This window comes from Amblyomma americanum, chromosome 7, assembly GCF_052857255.1.
Source record: "Amblyomma americanum isolate KBUSLIRL-KWMA chromosome 7, ASM5285725v1, whole genome shotgun sequence".
Lineage (NCBI taxonomy): Eukaryota > Metazoa > Arthropoda > Arachnida > Ixodida > Ixodidae > Amblyomma > Amblyomma americanum.
In genome coordinates, this window is record NC_135503.1 from 42798332 (window position 1) to 42823856 (window position 25525).

The window sequence follows — 25525 nt, forward strand, 5'->3', positions numbered from 1 at the left end:
GTGGTTGCCGTCGTGACACGTTGTTGTTGGCCTTCAACAACAACTTTAACTTCGTCTGCTGCACTCCCCATCATTAAGATGTCTGCAACAGCAAAGAAGCAAGTTTGCCTGAACAGGAAATCCCAATCAACGACTGCGAAAAATTTACGACGTTGAATGCGCAATCACAATAAGTAATGAAACGGCTACGACTGCCTACGGCGCGATGCTCGTGAATGTCAACAATTGCAATAGATGGAACTTGCCATCAGAAAGCAGTATCGACATCGGCAGCGCTTCCTTAGCTCGGGAGGCGGCAAGCGCTGCTGTCAGCGCGTACAATTCTACCGATGCAAAATTGACGCCGCATACGCTATCGTGACCGAAGATCACCTGAAATTCTTACCGGTACGTGAACTCTTGCTACGCGTTTCTCCGAGCCTTGGCACCGGTACATTTCAACCTTTAGAAGGACTTACGCTACAATTATGATATATGCCCCTGAAGAACGGTGTCGTAAAAAAAAAAAAGGTGTCAGAGGGCCCAAGTGGCATTGCAGCAGAGAAGCGCTATCTCAGAAATTAACGGAGCTCTCGCTGAAGCCCTTCCACGACAGTCCTTTCACACCGTACGCGAGCCTGCTGTCAGAGCCTTTATACCTTTTGCTTTGCCTCATTAAAATTGTGCACTTCTATTTCTGGCTGGCGCCAGCTCGTTCCGATTCGAACAGTAAATGCAGCACGCACTTGAACAGTACGTAACCAATGATTGAGCGTGTGCTGGCCAGTTAACTGTACAAGATGTTTCAATTTAATGAATGTGATATTTAGCCTAGAAGAAGGAATTAAGAAAGTAATGTGACCATGTTGGGCATTGATTAAATTAGCTTTATCAAATACGTTTGAACAAGATATCTACATGGTCCGATAGCAGTTTCAAAAGCCGTGCTCTGTATCCCTTACATCCTTTTTTGTAAAATAAACTGTATTGGATAAAATTAAACACCCTGCATCTATTGAAGTCGGAGCATAGATATATGCAGTCCAACACGAATATATCGAACTCGAAGGGGATCGCGAAAGAGTTCGATATATCGATTATTCGATACATAAGAATGGCTATAGATAAGCTTATCTGTAATATAGAAGCGATAATGCATTGGCACACGCTCTAGTAACGCGCTTCTCACAGCGACGTGACGACCGTCGGTGCCACTTTCTGGGCTTTGCTGGCTCTAACGTGCTTCGCATCGAAGCCGCTGAGGACGGTGCTTTGCAACTAGCCACCGTGTATCTTAAGATGTCTAGTCATGTTACCAGAACACTATAAATCGAATTATCTCTCAGCAATTTTAAGGTAAAGTCGGTTTCCGCAACGTGTTCGGCAGCTAAGCACGTCAGCCGGGGACCGCCGCTAGGCTTTTGTCAATTAGGCTGCCTTCACCGCATGAAAGCTATGTGTCGTTGAAAATGAGTACAAAAGACCTAAGACCCCCTAAAATCCACTTGACGTTCACCTCGTCAGGCGATTTTACCGCACTAGCGCTGCCAGTAGGTGTCCAAGGCTGCGCAGCCGCTAGGAGAAGCGCAACTTGCAGGGGCACGGCGCGCATTTCGATCACAGCCACAAATAATACCGCACTCTCTTTGGGAATGTCAACACCTACCCTTCACACACCCAGTAATCACCAGAATCGAACAGTCGGAGGCACTGTTGCGCAGCTCCGAAGTTACCGCTCAACAGAGCGGTCACCTCGGCTGCGGAGGCCGCAGCGGCGCAAAGGCTTGCGGCCGTCTGATCTCGAGCCTCTTCCTAAGATCTCTCAGAAAAAAAAGCTTTTACCTACACACCTTCGATATATCGAACAACCTGTTAAATTGTAGTTTGATATACACCGTTATTCTGTTCAATACTTTTACACAGGGGTTTCAAGGGTTTAATTAATTTGTTTGCCCCATATAGGCAATAATTCGAAATAGCCGGGTTCGATATATCCATATTCAACTGTATATTGCTGTACTTACATGACTATGTAACTGTACATGTGCGGCCTTGTTCAAAAGTCTTCTGGCCACAGGGTTTGGTCTTGAGCAGCGTAGTTAGGGAATTACCGCGAACCCGAAATTACAGAACTCTTGATAGGGAGGGTGACCCTCGTCCTCATACTCTCGACATTCAGATCTCCAGGAGGGCCGCGGGTGCCCGACTACATCGCTCAGAGGCAAACCCTATGGTCTGAAGAAGAGTTTTAAAAAAGGCTGTACAGCGACGTCCTTTATCGATATGTGATGTGTACCATCGCCTGCTAATGCTCCGTATGCGCGGACCGTTCCACTTGTGCTCATAGGCCGGAGCATTGGGTGCACTCAGGCACAGGTTAGGCCTGGGAAGTGTCTTCAAAAAAATTATGTTCCTACATACCACGGGACAGACATTGCCTAATTTAAAGGTCTCCATTTATAGTCAGTGGTGTAGGTTTTTAATCTGTGTGGAACTAGATCCTGACGTCACCTGACACTGCTTAGACTAAGCCTACTGATAACTGTGAAGATAGAGCTCAAGACTTGCAACTCTCGAGGCAATAAAAAAAAAAACATTCGTACCTATCTCACCTCTAACCCCACATTACATTCGGCAGATATGCTGCCAACCTCAAAGCATCCAGAATGCCGAGCGATGCTTCTGAAAGAAAGCGTTATTTATGGAAGGACGACGCATGACAAGCTTGCCCTTCCGAGGCTTGAATAACAGTTCCGCCTGCGCGGAACTACACGTATCTACACCCACATCCGCGTTCGGTATCACTGTGCAATCGGAACAACTGTTCTCAAGGAGGACGCGTGCATGTGCCAAAAGCTGCGCAATCTCCTCAGCTGCATCGCAACGGTGTTCCCAAGCTGACTGGCATTCGCACCAGTTCGCACAAGGGACAGGCATTCAGCGCGCGCGTTGCACGGCCACGCCATTATTCACAACCTCGGCCTATGAGCGTATAGCATTCCTGCCATCGTTTCTCACCAATCGAGCCCCCTTTGTGCGGAACCTACGCGCAGGCTCTCCTGGGCGGACCCGCAAGCATGAACCGGACGGCTGGGTGCTCAGGGAGCCTCGTGGCGTTCGTGAGGAGTCAGCAGAGCAGCTTTTCGAACGGTGAGCGGCGGCCGCTATGTAATGCGCTCCATTGTATAACATTGGACGGAAAGATCGCGCGCGCCGGAAGTCCCCGGAAAAAAAGTGTGTGCTCGTAAATATTACGTGTTGTGTGGGCGACCTCGCGTGGTTTTATCACAAAGTGCTACCATGCAAGCGCGCTCTCCGTAATTGCAGGTTCCGTATATGCGAACGCGTGTTTCGTGAGTTGGCCGTATATACTCGGGGATTTGTGTTGTACGCTGCACGCGCGGCGCTGTTGCTTCAACGAAGGTGGAGATAAGCGTCGACGTGCGTAAGTACCTGGGAGTGTGCCTGTCACGTGCATTCTGCTGCTGCGAAGCGGGACGCGTTTAATGAAAAGTGACCCTTTAGGGATGAAGCGCCCGTAGCGATAACGACCAGGCAAGTTTGCTTTGGCATATTTTGTGGAGATGTTTATTATATCCTGAAAAGTATAATGAGTCGACTATGTACAACGGTCCAAACGATCGAGCGCACAACAATAGGGAAATTGTCTCCGGAGCGCCCAAACGGGCACTTGGCTTGATCCTTGTGCTCGCTAAGCTGCGGATACTTTGATGGCGTCCTTTGGTTAGCTTATTTTCCGATAGGAAAAAAAAAAGTGTATGCGCAATAGCATAAACCTGCATGCACACCATGCATAAAAACATATTGCTTTGAGTAGCATGCGCTACGTCAAGATGCATAGAGGTTGATCATCAGCCTGAATCGACAGGATAAAGACTCGATTTCAAATAATCCGGTGAGTTATCTCCCAAATTACCGAGTGAACTGGGAATTCCCGCTGGGCAATGTGGATGCAAATGCTTTTTCTCCTTTCTCCGCCTAATGGCATTCACTATTAAATTTTTTTGTTCCGGAGAAAAACAAAGACCATAGTTGAGCTCCGCCAGACCATTGTTTTAACGTGTACGTAGTTGGCCATTCGTTTCGTTTATGGTTTGGTTTATGGCGGTTTAACGTCCCAAAGGCGACTCAGGCTATGAGGGACGCCGTAGTGAAGGGCTCCGGAAATTTCGACCACCTGGGGTTCTTTAACGTACGTGCACTGACATCGCACAGCACACGGGGCTCTAGAATTTCGCCTCCATCGAAATTCGACCGCCGCGGCCGGGATCGAACCCGCGTGTTTCGGGTCAGCAGCCGAGCGCCATAACCACTGAGCCACCGCGGCGGGGCAGTTGGCCATTGGTGTCAGCTTAATTGGTCTATAAGGCTACTACCACTCATTCAAAACGTCTTTCGTTGGGGTGTTGAACAAATGATTAGAACAACCGCCCTGCCACAGTCAGTCAATAGGCCATCTATGTTCAGTGGTGGTGATTCAACCAACCAACCAATCAAACAGTGAACTCTTAGCTCAGCAAATGAAAGCACGCCAGTAATCAGTCACGCATGCGCAGGCACGGGCGGGACGGACACGGCGGCTGCGGAGAAGGATGGACGGCTAGGGGAGCGCCACGGCGTGGCGAGCTCGTCCTTGAGCCGTCGGCTGGGTGGCGTGGTGCGCGGTGTCCTGACCGCGAGCAGGCCGCCACGGCTGCCTCCGATGGGGCCCAGCAACCTGCGTCCGGGTGCTGCGCAGCACTCCGTGTCCCGCACGCCGTCGCCCGTTCGCGGCTCGACCAGCTCGGCCTCATGGGAGACCATCCCGCTCAACACCGGCATCATCCGGCCCCTGGACGCCCTCAGCAAGTACTGGGCGAGGTCGAGTACCGCTTGCGTCACTAAGCGAGAAGGAGACAACTCGCTTAATTCGAACGTCCGGTTTATTCGAATTGGCGGCTTTGGAACCTGATCGTGCTCTCCTTAATTCGAGCTCCGCATTGTTCTAACAAATCTTCATCATCATCATCATCATCATCATCATCATCATCATCATCATCATCATCATCATCATCATCATCATCATCATCATCATCAGCCTTACTACACCCACTGCAGGGCAAAGGCCTCTCCCATGTCCCTCCAATTAACCCTATCCTTTGCCAGCTGCATCCACCCTTTGCCTGCAAACTTCTTAATCTCATCCGCCCACCTAACCTTCTGCCGCCCCCTGCTACGCTTACTTTCTCTTGGAACCCACTCCGTTACCCCTAAGGACCAGCGGTTATCTTGCCTTCGCATTACATGCCCTGCCCAAGCCCATTTCTTTCTCTTGATTTCGACTAGGATGTCATTAACCCGTGTTTGTTCCCTCACCCACTCTGCCCGCTTCCGATCTCTTAACGTTACACGTATCATTTTTCTTTCCATGGCTCGCTGCGTTGTCCTTAACCTAAGCTGAACTCTTTTCGTTAGCCTCCAAGTTTCTGCCCCGTAGGTGAGTACCGGTAAGATTATGCTGTTGTACACTTTCCTCTTGAGGGAAATTGGTAAACTGCCACTCATGATCTGCGAGAATTTGCCATACGCGCTCCAGCCCATTCTTATCCTTCTAGCTATCTCCCTCTCATGATCTGGATCAGCTGTCAAATCTTCGATCCTCTTCAAATTTGAATATCGAGATTTCAGTTATGGAGACGTTATTAGGGATCTTGTGCCCGGGACTTTTGGTTCATAGTTTTAGGTTTTCCTGTGCTTGAAGTGATTGTTTTATGTATTTGAGTGAAACTATCCGGTCTGCTAAAATTGGGGCCAGTCAGGCACAGAGTCCCGGAAGAAGGGAAAAGCCTAAATAAAACGAAAACTGCGACTACCCGAGCTTTTTCTGGAACTTGTCAAGGATGTTTCGAGGTTGCCTTATAAGCTGCTACTGTCAGCTCTTTCACTGCTATGTTATTTCGAACCTTCGTCCTCCTTGGTGTCATCAGCATACATTTGGCAACGCCGCGAAGGCAACACGATGCAATTTGCATCATTTACTGGCTGCCTTTATAAACTCTAGCAGAAAGTAGCGGGTTCACGAGCTCACTGGTATCACTGAGCCAGCATTGGGAAGACTGCGCGTCCTAGCTACCAGCACGCTAGTGATACACATAGAACAGATAGATAACCACGTATACCAAGAAACAGTAGATTTTACGAATCGAAATTTATAAGGTGCCTTTCGAGAGAAGCTGCAGGAAAGGTTTTCGTTAATGATGTCTTTCTGAGTACTGACTCTTTCCTGATTTTAGAGGGGTCATTGTAGCGCATTGGATGTTACAAACACAGCCACAGTTCTCCCCAGCACGCGCAACGTCCACGATGCACAGTGAGCTGCTCTGCACGGCTCGGTCTTTGTTTTCTGCACTATCCGATGCTAAGTTTCTGAACGCGTCCTCCTGTCTCGCAAGGGAGTCAGCCACTGGCTTCTTTTTATTCCCACTAACGCTACAGAAGCCACGAAGGATGGCGATGGACGCTTACTAAGCACTGATCATGGCGCTTACGAGGCTTCTGCTTTTTGGACGTATATTTTAAAGAGCACTGCAACGCGATAGAAGCCCACGAAACGGCCGATAAAAAGTAATCAGGGCTCTCTAAACCCAAAATAATGTATTGAGCGAGCTCGATACACATGACACCAAAATCCACCTGTTTGGTAAACACACTCGTATGAAGCACAATTAATGGAGTAGAGCGCGTATTTAGTACCCAAACGACCGTGTTTAATTGCTCCTTTTTCAAAGCCTGTATACACGCCAAGCAATTTTGGATAAATTAGTTGTTTTTTTTCCAGTGCGCTCCAAACCTAGTTTAGATATTTGTGTAACCTTTGGGGAAAATTATTTCTAGCGGTGTATGATGCCAGAGGCACTATACTTTTGATCTCTCTGTTGAGTGACATACCAGGGCAAGCTAAGGCTATTGCTTTGGAATGCGGCCGCAGCCGTTACCGTGTGCGAAGTTTCACGTTCTAGCATTTTTGCAGCGTTTTTGCGTTCCAGAGAAAGGGAGCAAACGCTGCAACGGTAATCATTATTTTCTTTTTCAAACTGAAGATCCGGCACATAAAAAGCTGCAGCCGAGCGGGAAGAAATTAGTATGGCTTTCTGATAACTATCATTGAGTGCGACAATATTTCCGGGTTATTATCTTAGATCACGCACCAGTTGCTTCACTCTGACTGAACCGTTTATGATAGCTGCAATTAATATATAGACTATTTGGTAAAAATGTACGCTGCAAGCACCCAGTTGCACCGATAACCGGGTATTACTTAGGTTGAATTTGTCATCATGGTTTACTGACGGTGCGGTCACTTTGAGAGGCACAGGTGCAGTGAAGTAATCGGGCAGTGTTGCCAATACATACGACATAACCAAAAAACCACTTTGTCTATGGTAAGCCTCTGCATCCCACTAACTGATCTGTGCTGATTCTTTCTTTCAGGCAACAGCAGAGAAAAATTCTACGCCGCTTGTTCTGCTGCTGCCCCACTTCGTGATTCAAGCTTTATTTGTCACTACTCACCTCGCGCCTCAGCACAAAGCGACATTGTGGAGTCCATTCTTGAATCTCAAGCTCGGTGGTCTTCGGTCAAGATATTTACTCGGACACTACATTAAACCCACTTTTGTCTTCTGCGTTTTCTTCTTTTCTGTCTAGCTAAGAAAGAGGCTAAGTGAAAAATCTGCGTTCATTCTTGAAAGTAACAAAACACATTGTGTTGGCCGTAACAAGATTCTCCTTGTCATGAAAGGCGAAGGCTTCTAAAAAAAAAAAAGGTGTAGCAAACTTTAATGGCCTATACCCGCCAGTCAGAAAGTTTGGCGGCTAGCCAAGGTCGGTGAATTGCAGTCGGGAAACACGGGGCCAAGTAGGTGCCATTTATTTAGTGCAATAAAAATAATTGTGCTTGTTTAGCTTTGATTAAACCTGGTGTGACGCGATAGCTACAGCTGGCAGAGTGGAACTTGGTCACGTGACCAACCGCGTGACGAACCACGTGACCAGCCACGGCGTCGCCACTCTGAAGGCTCGAAATGCTACCGTAATGTAGCTATCGCTTCAAAGTGAATTGGCGTGCATATGACTTGCAGGACCATCATAATACACTCGCTCAATGCAATCGGATTTCTTCAAACAAAGGAGCATGAATTCTTTTTACAGAAGCTTACATTCGAGCACGGTGGCTCAGTGGTTGTACACTTTCGCTGCTGGCCATGCGTGATGTCGGACCAGGTAGCCACGTTTCGACCGGGGCGAAGATCTCACAGCCGTTGCCTCGACTTTGCCGTTACACGCCCATGCAAGTCGGGGATCGATCACCGACGTCATCTCCTGCAATAACACCGCAACCGTGCGACCACGTCGCGCGTCATAGGCCTGGTTAGAAACTGCGCAACACCGAGAGGCTACTCGACGGCCGCCCGGACAACTGAAGAACTACCCCGAAGTGGGCATGTCTAGCCTAGCGATTAACGGTCTTGGCCCGCGCGCTCAACGCGTGCGACTTGGCCGAAGCACCGTGGCCTTCAGAGCCATGGAAATCTATTGCCTTCCACGTCGCTGTCTACACGTTTCCCCATCTCCCAATTGACGCGCTTATGAATAAAAGAAACGCGCTGTCCAACCTTATCAGTAATACACACACCATTTGTTGTCGAGTTTTCTACATTGTTTAGCTCCCAAGATTCCGCGGTAAAGCCAGCAGAGACCGAATCTTCTTTATTGTAGCAGCTAGCATATGTAGACAGTGGCATTACTGATGTGGCTGTGCGAGTCAGCATACTAGTTCCATATGCTCCAGACAACCGGACGCACCCTTATCTTCTGGCATTTGCTTACATTTTACTGGATGCTTGTACCATGGCTTCTAATTGTCACGATGACATAATTTCAACTTGGTCAGGTCATTTTCGTGCAAAATACAATTTAGCGCCACAAAGCATTGTGCGCTTTAAAGTGGCATCGAAGTAAACTGAGCCGGGTTTTCCTCTCCGCAAATTTAAGCACATATAGGTGCTTACGTTCCAACACACATAGATTTACGTTTGTCCAGCTTAAAAAAAAAAGAATGAAAACGCTGTCAATGCTCAGAAATTTAGCATGAAAGTTAAACATCTCCTCGCCACTCCGATTCCAAAGTTGTGACGTTGGTGATGACGTGGGCCCGTGGGCTTGCCTTGAGACATTTTCTAAGTTTGTTTTCTTTTCGTCTTCTGTAACCTGGTGCACGACAGCGATTGCGATACAAAAGTCACCTGGACATCATTGCGCAAAACCGGTCACTTCCGCTTCTTATGAATAAAAAAAAAACCTTTCTCAACGTCACTGTAGTTTAGTTCCGAAAACGACCGGTGGCGGCGCTGCCTGTATTTTGTTTTTCGCTATCGCCTAGATTATAGGAGCTGAGTTTTCAGTGGAAGTATAGCCTGTTTGTAACTAAAAAAATGGTAATACATAGGTTTGTTTCAACTATGCAATTTGTCACTCTTGTCCCTTTAAAGCAAGAATGGCTCCATTAGTTAATTCTGAGCCATCCGTGTTTACAATTTTAACTAACGGCGTCAAGTACCCTGTGAGTGACGCAGCGGCCTTTTGTGCTGACCACGGCCGTGCCGAAAGCAGAAACGGCCATGGGGCGAGAACAAATGGCATCCGTGACCTTACCGACTTGGGCGTCTGGAAGGGAGCGTTTCCTTAGCTCACGCGCAGACGGACGAGCACGCGCCTGACCTCGAAGCCTTGACGGGCCGTTCGAAAGGAGCCGGGTTCTGGCAAAGGAGGAGCCGTTGCTTCCACTGCCGTTGCGGGAAACAATAATCCACTTTCATTCATATTCATACTCACGGCTCGCACTACGGGCTGCTGTTGCCTCCGGCACCGAAAATGTTGTCCAGTGAGGACGCTAAGCCGGAAAAAAGCTGGGCACTGCGAGTGTTCGAACCGGCTGGCTCAAGCTTGACTTAGCCTTTTTTTGTGTACGTTTATTACCTTTTAAACAAACGTGAGGGTGATTAAGATCCCTCTTACGATATTTAATCTTAAAACTGTTGCGGAAAAAATTGCTTTTGATCTTCAGTAAATGTAAAAGGCTCGCCCAGACTGCCCATTGATGTCATCGGAGTAGGGGACGAGCGGCAGCGAGGCGTCGTCCTAATCAGTAGCGATATACTGCGAACAGCGATTAAAAAAAAAACATTTCTAAATTATACGGTCCACGCAGAGCTTTCAGATTCGACTCGAATAACCACAAAGACGACCTCTACAGATCTGTTGCACTAGAATATGCCCACCGAAATAGTTCAGGGTCTGCTTAAGAAACCCGGCTTAATCGCCAGTGTTATTGACATGACGCCTAAATATTAATAAAATACGTGAGTGTAGACAAAAATACCCAATAACGCAGCAAGAATGTTTTTTTTTACCTTGTACATTATTCGTAGTCAGGTCCAGGATTTTTGGACAGCTGCGGAATATTGTAAGGTACTGAAATAGAAACATTGAACGTAATGGTCCATTCTTCCGTGGCGAAGCAAAATCTTTCTTTTAAAGGTCGTCTATCGCTCTCACCAAGCAATTAGCACTGCCATCGAAAAGCTATAGGAAACGTTTTTGAAGATGACAAAAACGTTAATAGCAAAAAAAAATGCATGCCTGGCGGAGGAAGATCTGCGGATGTATTGAGTGTTATGTGGAATCTTACGGTATATGAAAAAATTGCGTTCGTAACCAACTTCTCGTTGAAAATGCGCTTGTCCAGTATTTATGGACATTCGTCTGTTCGGCCATTCTTTTAGCCTCTTACTGATCAGCCCTAATTCCGTCCAGATGAGCACGGATTTGTGAGCATTTCAGATATACTGGGTACAATGAAATCTCTTTAGAGAAGCAAAATAATCGCTTATGCTGACTCTGCCTTCAGACCTGCAACCTATGAGGATCGCCATTGCAGCATGCAGCGCTGTCAAGAAATGTCCAGAATTACTTTTAGAGTGAGCGGGGTAAGGGTATCGAACATGTTTCTGTGAGTGGTTCAAAACTAATGCCCTGCGTCGCAGCCAGACAGACCTGATTTTTCTTGTCAATACAACCTGCCCACAGTACATCAAAAACTAAACGCACCAACAGCACCACCCGAGTGTTCTCCCCACTCATTTCCGTGTCACCATTTGCATATTCGCTATAGATCATACAAATACGAGCTATTATTCTGGCCTACGCGTCGAGCTCGCCTAACGCCTCTTCCCTCTTATTTTCCTGCTCACCCTCTCATGATCATGTAGGAAATCGTTAGGCGCTCCTTCCAGGCGTTACCGGTCGTTAACGTGCGATTCGAATGCACCGTCTCGTTAGTTGCCCCCAAGCCATGTTGCTAATCCAATACTTGTCTCATCAGCTGGTGAACTTCCGGGACGCTCCATCGACTGTTCAACGCTGCATTGAAGGGTCAAGGGCCTTTCGCGCAATTCGCGTAGCGCTGCTTCGAAGGAAGCTCCTTTTCATCCGCATTTTCCTTCCGCCGGTCCCGCAATCCGCTTACACGGTAGCGCGGCCGGCGGCACCGCGGACGGATATAGCCTCTTGCGTCAGCGACCAGAACTGCCCATCGGCACCGGCAAGCCTGCATACCGGTCGCATCAAAAGGCAACCGCCGCCGTGCCCGTCTACTGCTGCGAAAGGCAACCACTCGGCGCTCCTGGCCGGCCGTGGAATCCCGCGCCTTCTCGCAGACAGCGCCGCCAAATGCGTGCTGCGCGGCTTCGCACTCCCTCCATACCGCCGTGGAGAGGAGGCATATACTATAACCTCCTTGGTCCGCAAGCAACAAAAGCCTGAGCAAGCGGCCGCTGTGGCTGCAGATGCGAACGACGGCAGAAAGGGTAACTGGCCAAACCAGTCCTCCTGGCAGGGGAGGTCAGCCTCCAGCGAAGAGCCGCCATATTGAGGGTGTTTCTCGCCTCCTCGCTGCGGCACGCACCTTCTCCTCTTCCTCCCTTGTGCCGCTCGGCGAGCGTAGTGGCGTCGGCGGTGGTGCGTTTAATTCCGAGTGTGCGTTCACTTCAGTGCGGTGTCTCGGCCCCAGCTGTCCGCCCTCCCAGTTCCGCCAGCGTGCCGTCACCGCAGCCGCCGTGATCTGCGCGGTCCGGGTCCGTAGCGTGAAAAGAACCACCGGGCCTCCTCCTCCTCCTGCTTGTTGACTTGTGCGCGACCAGCGGTGCTGCGGCCGGAGGAGACTCGCCGCTGTCCGGGTTGTGTGCGATGAGGCAGTGGCGGTGAAGGAAGGCGACGACTACGCGCGGTCGTCCTCGAGGGGGGTGCGTGTCACCGGCGACGTGAGGAACGGAGGACGGTGACCGGCAGCGAGACGGCGGCGCTTAAGCCTAAAGCGGTGGAAGCAGGCGCGATGGAGCCCAAGTACGAGTACGCGAGTGAACTGAACCTGTACCAGGCCAACTACATGCGCAACTCGAAGGCCATCGGCGTTCTGTGGGCCGTGTTCACCATCTGCTTCGCCATCATCAACGTGGTGGTGTTCATCCAGCCGCACTGGCTCGGAGACACCAAGGAATCTCGCGGCACGGGCCACTTCGGCCTGTGGCAGTACTGTCACCTGATTCAGGACGGCCAAGACGTGACGTGCCAGGGCCGCCTGGACGACTTCAGCTCGATCCCGTCGGCGGCTTTCCGCGCGGCCACCGTGTTCGTCGGATTATCGGTGGTCATGGTCTTGTTGTGCATCTGCTGCATGCTGCTCTTCTTCGTGTTCCACTCGTCGACCGTGTTCCACATCTGTGGCTGGATGCAGGTCTTCTGCGGTGAGTACGCGTGACCGACACGTCTGGCCACGCCTCGACGAAACATGTGAAACTAAGAACCACCCCACGCGTTTTGGGGTGGACACGTTGCGCTCTGCACACACACAGATGAAAAGAAGCATAGTCGAAGCTTTCGCATTCTGCATGCGCAGTGCAATTGTGAAGACCAGTATCTAGAGTGCTAGACACACCAACGCGTCATGGACATCTCTACCGAGTCCACTTTCTCAGTGAATGGAGCCATGTGTAACAAAACAAACGTGTTTGGCTCGTTTGCCAAAATTTGCACTCATTCAGTAGATGGTGAATTTGGTGTCATGGATGTTATCCAACGACGTGTAAGCTGAGAACCTTTTCCGCGATGTTACCCATGGGTACCTTTCATCATGTCTTCGTGATCACTGTTGATGCGTCTGCATCTCGCGTCGATTGCACAATTTTATTGCCATCAAATTTTGTGTGTGCATGTATGTGCACGGGAAAACGCTTATCGACGGACGTAGAGGTGAAATGAAAGCCTCCGAAACTTCGGCGAAACCCTGCATTTGGTTACAAATGTTAAAAACGAAAAAAAGAGAACAAAAGTGGCAATTAACGTGGGTTGATGTTTCAAAGAATGCAAAACCGCCATTAATGCCAGTCACTTAACAAGCACCTTCAAAGAACCAGTCATAGAAAACCGGGTACGCACGAATTCAAACTTCTCTGCTGTCCACTGAAAGACATCCTGAAATCCTCCTTACTTAACCTGACTTGTTTAAGGCCCAGCCTGCACGTCCCGAAAGTAGTCGTTGTGACCCCTTAGATATGCAGACAAAACAAATGCTCAGTTCCTAGACTCTTTGCTTTCTCGATTTATTTTTTATACATGCGGAACGTGATCACAGTTGATAGCGTCCTCGTAAGGGGTTCCAGTCCCATCCTCTATGCAAATTAGCGTCATATTACCGGCTTATGTAGAAGCTCCGGATCTGCTGGCTTAGAGTGCAACTTTTTTACTGGTCCCCAAGAAGAGAGACACGGAAACGAACAGTAGAGACCACTGCTCTGCGACGGAGCAGGAGGCATTATAGAAGACAGCGGTTCCAAAAAAAAAAAAACAAGAATTAAGAGTACAGCAGGGCATGAATTATGAATCCAAATGCAACAAAAAAGGCACTTAAATTCGGTCGATGTCATAAGCAGCCACCTTTCAACATGTCGGAAATATACGCTGTATGGCACAAAATTTACACAGTACAGAAATGGCAAAAAAGAAAAAATCACGGAACCTGAGATACAAGCCAGCCTTTCCAGTGCCAAGGCAATGCATTTTGCAAGGCAGGAAGTAGACTCAGCTTTTCTCATAGGCGCAAAGCTCAACGAAAATTTTGTTCCAAACACACTCGTGAGGTCACGGAGATAAAATATAATACCACTGACCCTGTATAAATAACATAGTTTACCTTTGGGGCAACTAATCGAAGATGTTCCATTACTACAGCATTACGGAAACAACCCTAGCTGCGCTTAGACTGCGCCCATAGCCTCTCACCGAACACTAATGCTTCTGGCTTCCCTGTCAGTTCCTGAAAACTCTAATGTAACTGTTTCTGAATTATCCTTCGACCATAGTTTTCCTCATTGCGCGAGCAGTTTGCCGTCCTCGCTTGTGCCCTGCAGTCTTCGCGTCGTATTTAATGTTTCGCGTTGTAGAATGAGCTATCCTTTCGATTATTTACTTCCTAGCATTACCCATCTCACAGAGCCTCTCAGTGGAATTGTATGAACAAAAATTGGAGCGGACACTTATGCTCCGCCTTAAGGTTATGACGCGATAGCGTAATGAGTTAATGCCCATATCTGCAGAAGGTCATCCTCTACATTCATAGATCCCTGGGAGTCCTCATACCACTCCTGGCGCAGTGGTGTGCAGCGGTTAAGCGATGCACCACTGCCCTGCGATGGCAGGTGCTGCCACCGGAGAGGTTTGGAGACTCAGGTTGCTCTTCTCAAGCCACCTCTCGCGACCAGTCATTAATTGAACCGCCGCCTGCCATGGTGGGCAGGCTGTGATGACACCGCAAGGTCACGTGACCAAGGTGGCCCATCTGCCTCCTAGGTTGCTCTCTGGGAACCAGATGCGAGATCCATGCTCGTGATTTTTTGCTCACAGCACCGACGCCGAATTTTCCTGGTAACAGGTGTCGCAAACTGCACAGCGCGCATTGCCTTGCCTGCCGACACCTTCTCTGCTTAGCTGTGACGTAGCATACCACTGTCAGGGGGCGCTGGAAGGATAATGAACAAACGAAAGAAAAAAACAAAAGAGGCGGTCTCTGTTGCGCTTGAAGGGAGCATCGATCCGGTTTTCAGGTTTTCCGTGTTCTTACGTACTACACGGCTGCGCGCGCACACACACACACGCAGCAAATGCTGCCGCCGGCGCTGCAGACTGCGTGGTGATTACGTCCTGGTGTGCGCGCGCCCCGTGGTGGTCGACGTTCAAGGCCGCTGTCCCAAATGCGTCTCCCGCAACAAACTGCACGCCCGATGACCTCACGCCGCCGCCTTCTTCGTTTTCCTCGCGGAACGGCCCTTCTGTTGATTCCTTCTTGACTCGTGTTCCGCGCGATTCATCACGCGAGATTTGCGGAGGCTGTAACGGGTCGTCGCGCGCATACGTCAGCATGCCCTTTTGGTGGTCGCGCAAAGCTTTTAAACGTTGCGTCGTTACGTATCCCTTGTAGAAATGGTCTATAGACAGTCTATAGACTCGGTGTAGACTCTATTGCCCTCCTATATATATATTTCTTTTTGTCTATTCATAGTCTATAGACAAAAGTCTACTGAATATGTATGGCCATAAATCTATAGACTGTCTATAGGATTTGTATTGTCTATAGACTTCTTGGGTTTGTCTAAAGACAGCCTATAGACTTTATAGACAGAAATCTATAGACAGTCTATAGACTGTCTAAAGAAATTTTTTGTAAGGGCGAAAAGTAAGGTTCAGTAACTACAGATTTAAATAAAGCGCTGGTATTGAGGTCATAGAACGCCGAATCTCAACAGTACATCTTTTTTTTTTTTTTTTGGCCGCGCGAAGCGTACTGAAAGCCTAGACGTTACGTCGTTACGTATATAGCTAAGGCGAAAAGTAAGGTTTTAGTAACTACAGGATTGCACGAAGCGCTGGTTTTGAGGTCATAGAACACCGAATCACAGCAGTATAGAAGTGTGAGGTTTGCGAGCTATTTGAAGGAAATGTCCCCATTCATTGTCAGCTGTTGTAAATGGGTGCAAAGCTGCTGTTCATTTTACGGAAATATTGTTAAACACGCGCCATGGTAATAGTTGCCATGACATGGCACCTGTTATAATTATTATAGTTATAATTTCGTGGCAGGTATTATTATGCGATATCGCATAGTGCGAACTTTCAACCTCAAAGGTGTTCTAAACCGAGCACACATCAACGCCCACTGGTACAGCGGCTCCTGTTTTGAGTCCGGACTTCCGAGCTTATCAACTGATTGTGAAAATAGGGGAAACTACGCTGAATCCTTCTACGTTGTATATAATGTTTTGCTACCCTTTATGAAGAATGGAACGGATGTTTATAGACTTGTCTGCTTTGCTTATCTTCCCTTCATGCTTGAGTGCATGCACCCACTTGGTCGCAGTTCTGCGCCAGAGAGTGCTCAGTCAGTTGATGTTTAAGATGCGCTTGCTTACAAATAATGACGAGAACGCTCAGCTTTGTGCAAGCTGAGCACGCTTGCCTTGTGAACAAGCCGACTGCCTTTCCCCGCACAACAGTATGACCGAACCTCTAACAGTTCGTCCATCCTCGATGTACGAAAATAGCATAGGATCTCTTTTAGCGTCATACCACACATGCAGCTAAACTCACGCGTCCGTCTGTCCGTCTCCTGTCATTGTTTTTTTTTATATATATACAATTTTTTCTTATGTCTAGGCAGTCACGTTTTTCCTGCCTCGGACTATTTAGACCATCCGAACCTGCGAAAATGATAGTGCGGCTGCTTTTTTTTCTTTTAAAAGAATTCTTCGCAGAGTGAAGTTATCCTCTAGCGGCAGAAAAGAAAAGCGAAGAAAGAAAGAAAGAAAGGAAAAAAGAAGGAAAGAAAAAGAAAGCAAGAAAGAAAGAAAGTGAAGGAAAGATACATTCTGTGCTCTGCGAGGAGCGAGCGAACAGGAAGGTCCCTAGAGGCGGCAACGAGAGCTCGTCATCGGAAGGAGCGCGTCTTTGAGGCGAGACCGCGCGCGCGAGGGGGGGAGATGTAGGCCGACCGTTGACGCCGCCAAACGACGCGCTTGCCGCGAATTCACCGCTCCTCCCCCGGCGTTGGCGTACCGCTAATGGGGGTCCCCTCTTTATGCACATTCCTCGGCCGCACGAGCTGCTCGCGATAGGCAGAAACATATGCTCGGCAAGGTGAACATGCGTGAACGTGCTTGCAAGCTGTTTGCAGTCACTAGATTGCAATGCAAGAGCCGTGTACTGTTACACTGTAAAAAAAAAAAATAAGTGGGTAAATATCTTAGTCTTTTCTCAGTGCAAGAGCCTCGTCTCTGATCATGGGCAAAGGAAATCAGTTATTCCTTAGTCGGTTGACCATCATCCTTCCTCTATACTGCCGCTGTCGCTGAGCTGACATCTTCTTGCGTTTAACATTAGGCAGTTCTATAGAGACTTGGGTGTTTATGGCCTTGCACGTAGTGTATGTGTTGCTCTATTCCCTCGGCCTTAGCTTGCACCGCCCAAAGAAAATTAGATCTAAGCCATCAGCCATGCCTTTGGAAAAGTAAGTATTCGTTTTCAGATGGCATAAAAACATCCTTCCATAAACGGTAGAACATGGCACCCTGATAAAACAAATTTCTAGTGGTGGCAAAAGTGAGAGCAACGTGGCAAAACCAACCTGGTGGCAAACCAACCAAAGAGCAACCTGGTAGCAAAAGTTTGTTTTATCAGCGTGCCAAGTGGTACCTTTTATGGAACTTTGTTTTTATGCCATCTGAAAACTAATATTTACTCTTCCAAAGGCATGGCTGATGGCTTAGATCTAACTTTCTTGGGGTGGTGCAAGCTAAGGCTGAAGGAATAGTGCAACACATACACTACGTAAAGGGCCATAATCACCTAACTCTCTGTAGAACTGCCTAGTGTTACACGGAAAAAGATGTCAGCTCAGCGGCCCCGGCAGAATAGAGGAAGGATGATGGTCGACCGACTAAGGCATAAAGATGTGGAGGAGGCGTTTTTTGGTCAACGGACTAAGGTATAAAGATGTGGAGGAGGCGTTTTTCATTGACTGCTTTGTGGACACGAGCGTACGTGGTTCCGACTGCTAAACCCGTCATTAATGCCCACTGGACGCTGTACAAAGATGTCGAGTTAGAGAGTTCGCGAGATGTGCGGTTGTGTCCAAGAGGCAGAAGCCATATTCACATGGCACGAAGAAATAGCAAACCACGAACGAAGAGCCGTCTACTCCAGACGCCGCATAACGGAGTGACAACACCTGTTTCCTTAGGAGATCTGAAATCTCTCTGCTGCTAGAGTGGAATAAATGAACTGTGAAGAAAATACGGGGGAGGAGATTTCAAGTTTAAAAACTGCAGACGGGATATCTCTCTGCAGTTGAGCAATCGGAAGGAAAGTGAGGACAAATATGAGTACCGATTCGAACTTTACAAAATTTGCTGTCCTCCATGGTGGACTCATGAAATGGCACACACATAGAAAAAAAAAGTCGTTCCTTTCAAACTGTTTAACTGGGGATAGTTCAGCCGTGGACAAACGTTTACGGAATGCGTGTTCACAGAAAAAAGAATTTATTTCTGCGTTGCCTCGCTACCAAGTCAATTGGTATTGGCTCCACCAGACGAAGCGCGTACGTTTCCGCGCACTTCCAAGCCTTCCAGTGAACGGATTTGCATGCCAGCGCAGAACAAATTGTTTTTGTTTCAGCAACACGCATCTCGTGAACTTTTCACGATGACTGTACAATAATGCAATGTCACCGACGCTCCGTTTTATAATCAACACTCTTCTGTTCAATTATGTTCAAACACCACCTCCGTCTTTAGTTACCTTTTCATCGCTGAGGAGAACAACACATCGGAGCGGCGCGTTGTTTCGACATTGTTACCTTCGCGTTCCGTCGATCGGGTTCTATTAACCGGCTTTCACGATGCGCGAGGCTTGCAAAAACAGGATTCTTGATTGCGGAGTCCTTCGAAGGTGCCAGCGAGTTGCCGTCGGCAGGCGCCAACAGGCCGCTCGCTGCAGCCACGGTGCTTGTCAAGTTCAGGTCGTCTTCATATATCCTTACAGCGCCTCGTTCACTCGTCCGCTCGATCCAGTCTGCGGCGTGCCGAAAGACTGCTGGCGGCCGCAGACAGCGATCTTAAGGTTAAGAAGCCGGCGACGTTTGATTGATTCGTTTGTCACGGCGGTTCCTGGATGCGATGACTGGCTGACCCTGATCGGTGGCTTCCCTCTCGAGGCGGGTGTACGCGGGAACGAATGCGATACAGAGCAGCGCTTGGCGATCTGGACCCAGTTGCCAGCTATTCTCAGAACTTCCTTTTGTAAATCGAGGGAGCTGTTGTTTTGGATGATGGGCTGTTTGTGGCGAACAACCTGTATTTCTTCGTCAGAACGGATGAGCTGCGCAGGGAATCGAGAGAAAAGGAGAAAAGTTCCGTCCGTACGATTCCGCACTTCTTCTTTCTCTTAAAGCATGGCACATTGATTTCTAACTTTTTCAACATATCAATCGACATTGTTTCTGCGCTGAACTTCACACAAATAATTATGCTGATTTTGGATGCAAGAACTTCCTTTATAGACCGAGGGAGCTGTCGTTTTGGATGATGGGTTGTTTGTGGCGAACAACCTGATTTCTTTGTCAGAACGGATGAACTGCGCAGGGAATCGAAAAAAAGAGAGAAAGATTTACGTCCTTACAATTCCGCACTTTTTCAGCCTATATATCAATCGACATTCTTTTCTCCGCTAATCTTCAAACCAATAATTACGCTGATTTTGGATGCAACAACTAAGAAGCGCGAGTTAAAGTGTTCTATTAGACCTTTTCGTGTGAAAAGACACAATAAAAGGAATTAATGTTGGTCTAAAAGCAAAGAAACCGGTGTCTGGACATTCAGCGTTAGCATTCATATTCGCTCCTATTTCTAGAAACAATGCAGAGTCAATGTTCTTAGCATTTACTCACACCTGGGTGACTGCGTGATAATATAGGTCGTTGAAATTATATGCCGCATAACATTTCGCCTAGTAGCTTTGCCTTTCGGAATCTGGAAAAGGCTTCTTTATTTTTCTTTTGACATAACTTCGCGCTCTTCCGACATAAATAAGAAAGCTCAGCCTTGTAGGGTTTTAAGATGAGGTAGCGCTCCTGAGAGATTAGAGTACGCGGCGATGATGTGAGATTGCTCCCAGGCTAACTTCGCTAGCTGTGGGGCCTAAGGACTCTCACATACACTTCCATATAATACACCGACGAATCTTATTGTTGTCCATCCACGTTTAAACTGCCTTGAGCCGCCCGAAGAACCAGCGAGGCAAGGGCAGACAGGATGGTCAGACCGGTTGCTCGTTCTTATTAACTCATCATAAACAATGAGTGATGTTTATTACTACACCTATCCGGTATAACCAGACTGTAGAACACGTCCGAGCTGGTGAGAGTTTGATTTCGTGCAATGGAACACGCGCCACTCACATATCGTACTCTTCCCACTACAGATCCGATCAGTTCAGCCTCGCTGGTATTGTTAAACGCGATTAGGCAAACGTGTGTGTTCAACTAATAATCTAAACGACGAACGTCTAAACAGAAAACAAGGCAGATTCCCTGCTCAGCGTACGACATGCCTGTCACGAAGTGCTTGCACCTTTGACATGGCGGAAGGGACGACCTCGTTTGTGCAGACACCGCATCTGTTTTCATCCCACACACGCCATCGTCATCGATGTTGTCGTGAACTGTCAGCTCTGAAAATTAAACTCTCCCAGAGTCGACCCCTGACCCCCGTCACCGCCGTAACCCGTACGGTCACTTCAGCATGATCTACGCTCAAACAGCGATTGAGCCTCATCTCATTTTGGCACTCCCTGTCACCACTCATAATAGTTGTCAACAGCAAAATAAAAGACTGCAAAACAGACCACAAAAATAAAGACAAGGCAGAGGATCTACCTGTAGCTGCACCGCGGGATAGGATAGACGAATCAACTACATAAAGTAAAAAAAAAACAATCTAAAACTGCGGGGCGGTGAGGAAAGATGTCATTCACGCCAAACCCTGATTAAGATGAAGGCGGCCACGACACGCGCTTCGCAGCGCCGCGCCTTCCCAGTTCATGGAGAACGCGTTCGGCGACCCGCCAACACTGACGCTCCCATCATCAGGCGCGCATGCGCAGGACGTCGCACCTGTCATTCTCTCCAGATTAAAAGCCCCGCTGAGGTGTGGACGCATCAGAGCATGCGCTGCACGCGCTATTTGCTTTCCTTTTTCTTTTTTTGCTTTCCTCCCATTTCTCCGAGTCGTCCCGTATCTACGCAATCTCGACAACATGACATCACCGCCGACAGTGTACCACACTTTCGCCCTCCCCTCAAGCTTGCTTTGCGGTTCTCTCTCGCCCTCCTGCTTTCCTTCACGTTGCGCACACTACTCAGTCTCATCACGGAGCACTCCGTCGCCCGCGTACCGGTTTCCCCCTCGCAATTTGAATTTCAAACACCCCGCTGAGCGGACGACGCGTTGGATGAACGAGCGTGGGAGCGAGCGAGCGCCCGTCTCTAGAGCCGCTCACTGATTGCGCCGGGCCCGCTCCCAGCTATCTATCTATGCAGCGTCCTGCGGACGCGGGGCGCACCCTCGGAAGCTTCGAAAGCACAGACGCCGGGGAGGCCTCGGTCAGCCGGAAGTCACCGGAAGTTACTTCCTACCTCGGCTCGCTCGCTTTTGCGCAGCGGGAAATTGGGGTCACCGCGGGGGTTAATAGCCCCAGGAGCGGGTTCTCGTACGGCCTGGGAACTGCCCCGGTATCGTATCGAGGAGTGGATACGGTAGCGGTTGATTATTTGGTGTGACTTGTAGGTGTTTTGTTGGCGCAGCTTACGGAGCGAGTACAGGAAGGTGCGCTGTACGCAGTAGATCAGCTTGAAAGATAAGTGAACAGTGAGGTGCGCACTGTGATAAGACCAAGTCGCACAAGGAGCGGTGGCCAGTGGCGCCTATATGCGGGCCTACTAGTGAAACATTTTATTGCATAAACTGATAACCGGTAACACTCACTGACCGTAAACGAGTTCGCACATATAGAGCGTCTTACATAATGGAACGTGTGTTCGGGGCTTATGCCCTCCAGGGAGAAACATCGACCACAACAGGTGTGTACGCGTACACTCACTTGCCATTAATAGAGCAATAACGCTCCTTAAGCGCACCAAAGGCATTTAATCGTGGCTGTACGGCGCAACCAGCTCCAGGATACTACGTCCAACCAACAACGTCACCGGAGGTCACTGCAAGTGTAAGCCGATGTTCAGGAATCGGATAATACCGTCGCCAGACCGTGGAATACATTGTCACAGCTGGAGTTCGCGATAGACAAGGCCGAGGACGTTCATTGTGCTTGGCGGTCAGTATACTACAACCATGAGCCCATCGGGAGCGCAGTGGATCTGCTCCACCTGGCACACTGCATATTAGAGCGGTTAAGCCGTGAGCGGCATCCGCGTCGTACTCCTTCTTTAGTATCGCGCTCCTTTCTCGCATAGACGCATCGGAGAGGGGGCGCTTATGAAGTATTCAAAGGGCCTCCGGAGGTCACGGCGCGCTCTCGTCCCCTCCTAGCGCAACTATATCAAAAAGATCTTTCTGGGTCGACCGGCGGTCGCGAGAAAAGTAGTACGGCTTGAGCGTGTGTAGTACGCACCTCGTACACACACTGGGAGGCCCTCTAACGCGACGTCCGCCTAGTTTATGGTATACAGGAGTGTCCACTAGTCCAGAGAGAGAGAAAGGAAGGAAGAAATAAAGAATGCGTGAAAAGTACCAGTAGTTACTCCGAGGCGTTCGAAATAAAAAAAAGAGAAAGCAAGATACAAAGAAGAGGCTCGACGGAGCGTGCGAAAAGGCTGTTGGCGCTGCTGAGAAGCGCGCGGAGGACGGGGAGGGAGGGCCGAGAAGCGGCAACGGCGGCTTCGGTCGGGGCCAATTGTCACGCGCGCGCCGTTCCTAACGATGGGGCGAGGAACGGGACTCGTGACGAACCGACCGGCTCGTTCCCCGCTCCCTCCGGGCGAACGGGGCTTCCTGCAGCCTCTTGCTGCTGCGGGCCGTTCGATCGTATCGCCTCCCCCAGCGGTGCAACGCAGAAGCAGCGGCAACGCCGCCGGCGGCCGGCGAGAGATCGCGCTGCTGACCTAGAACTTCGACAGACTGTTTACAGTATTGGCGCGCCGCGGCCTCACCGACAGCCAGCCAGCCAACCGTCCTATATCCCCCCCACTCCTTGGCGCGGTGCGGACGGCCCAAGAAGCCGAACTTAGCGGCGAAAATAAAACAAAAAAAGAAAGGGGGAGCGAAAGAAATCTGAATCTATCTGGAAGGCCGCGTGCATGCTCTTGAGAATTATGTTGCACGTATATATGCATCGTGTGTGTCGAGGAACGGCGCGGCCTCTCTCCCTCTCTGCTTTCCTGGAGTAGAGGCTCGTGTACGACGTTGCGGGTTTTGGAGAAGTGAGCAAAGGGAAGGAACGAGAGAGTTACAAGACAGATGTCTGTCGCGCGTCGCGGGAAAGTTGTGCGCGTGCGGCGTCGACGAATAGAGGACGACATGGTTGGAGGAATACGGAGGATGCAGAAGCGACGTGTCTAACGTTGAACACACTTAGGTGGACGAGAATTGGGTCTCTCTCTCTCTCTTTGTCTTCGTGGGGTGATGGTATTATAAACACGGCTGGGTTGGGTACATTGGTTCGGTTTTTCCTCTTTGTCTTGGTTGGCGTGTTTTGCGGTCGTTGCGCTGACGTTTAAGGAGCGGTCACTGTCGGTCATCGAACGGTGGTTGTGTCTGTGCGCCTCGAAACACGTCACACGTTAAGGTAAAGTATGAGTCCGAAAGCCTATAGGTCGTTATGCTTCGTTGATTGTGCACTCTAAACACAAACACACCTATTTGGGTGTTAAAAGGGAGTAAGCTGGCCAATAGCGCACTGCGTTTGATAAAAAGGAGCGCGCTATAGAGGGCGCTCCCTAAATGGCGCTACTATAGGGTGCCTCGATGGCAGCCCCTATCTGGCATCGAGGCACCCTAGGCGCTACTTCCTTTTCATTCTTTCTGTTTAGCGTGGCATGGCTGGTGTGCTGGGTGCGTGCGGCGCGAGGGCTTGCTTCTCCTGTCCGACACCGGCGCTCGACATTACTATCGGCATCGAGCTGCTGCCGAGCACCGAAAAATAACCCTTCTCCGTCTCCCCCTGAGTATAGGAAAAACTTGCCAGCAGATTTCAAACGAACAGATCCGTGGCACCGAATTCAACAAACCACACGCCTCGGAGAATTTCTCTCCGTCGTAAGAGAAAACAGGCTTCGCTGAGGTTCTGGTCAGATGCTATGACTCAGCATTCTTCGGACGTTGAAAATCTCGTTTGTGCTCTCGAGAAAGGGCTTCTAAGTGTCGCATTTAGCGCGTAGCATGCAGAGTTAATCCCGGTGATTTTACAGTCGAAGGACGAAGTGTCTTCACTACTCTTTCTACGGCACCTTGTTGATGGATTTTTATGGCGCAAGGGTATCTATGGCCAAAGAGCACCATGACACAAGGTATTTTTTGTTTTTGCTCAAGGTGGGGTGTCAGAGACCCATTTCCCAAGCATTTTCACCCTAAAGAAGCCGAGCACCAATCAGGGGAGAGCTTGTACCCACTGTGTCACCGGTGGGCACCCGGCGGCACTGGGGATCGAACAACCCACCTCCGCATGCGAGGCGGATGCTCAACCACTCGGCCACCGCTGCGGTCTACGGCACGTTGTTAGGAACACTAACGCTGTCTTTAGCCGACACCGATTTTGTGCCCACCATAGTTGAAGAGTTCATGTACAAAAAAACAGATTCTCATTGAAACGATCAGTGGCGAGAACTCATTGGTTGGGCAAATGAACATTATCTAAAAACCTCCAATTCCCGTACCTGGGAAGAAACGGGTTTTCGCACCTCGTTCCGGAACGGTGACAACAGGGGATGTGTACAAAACTGCTTATGAGCAGTTTGTCGTTGCACGCACAAGCCACATTGATGACACGTGGGACAACTGCATGATGTGCACTTTCAAAAACCAGACGAATTACAGGTACCTGCACTGAAAAAAAAATTCGGGTTCTGTGGAGGCGTATTAAATTCTCTACTCCAAACACCACAAAGTTCTCACGCTTTCGCCTCGTATCAGGCGAGATAAGGTCAATCCCGCAAAAGGGGATGCAGCATCTCTGTATCAAATACAAGGATTTTCGGGCACACATCCAGCACTATACTATCGTGTGTATGGGATACGGACTCGTTCTATTTTGTATACGCAGGTAAACAGAAGCGTAATCAGGTGCAAAACCGAGTCCCCTGCTCTTGCCA

The 25525-nt window shown here is 49.1% G+C and overlaps 2 protein-coding genes across 2 annotated transcripts in view; both read left to right on the plus strand.

Annotated features, from left to right (window-relative positions):
• The first annotated feature begins 267 nt into the window (after window positions 1-267).
• LOC144097070 (uncharacterized) lies at window positions 268-7665 on the plus strand. The gene is made up of 4 exons (XM_077629857.1): window positions 268-387; window positions 3033-3129; window positions 4557-4848; window positions 7471-7665. The coding sequence occupies exons 2-4, from the start codon at window positions 3057-3059 to the stop codon at window positions 7523-7525; spliced, it is 420 nt and encodes a 139-aa protein (XP_077485983.1). The 5' UTR covers window positions 268-387; window positions 3033-3056; the 3' UTR covers window positions 7526-7665.
• Window positions 7666-11881: 4216 nt separating this feature from the next.
• The window catches only part of Tmhs (Tetraspan membrane protein in hair cell stereocilia), a 168332-nt gene continuing 154688 nt past the window's right edge, over window positions 11882-25525 (plus strand). Inside the window, exon 1 of the mRNA XM_077631959.1 lies at window positions 11882-12842. Within this exon, the coding sequence (XP_077488085.1) occupies window positions 12431-12842 (412 nt within the window). The 5' untranslated portion in view covers window positions 11882-12430. The remainder of the gene's footprint in view (window positions 12843-25525) is intronic.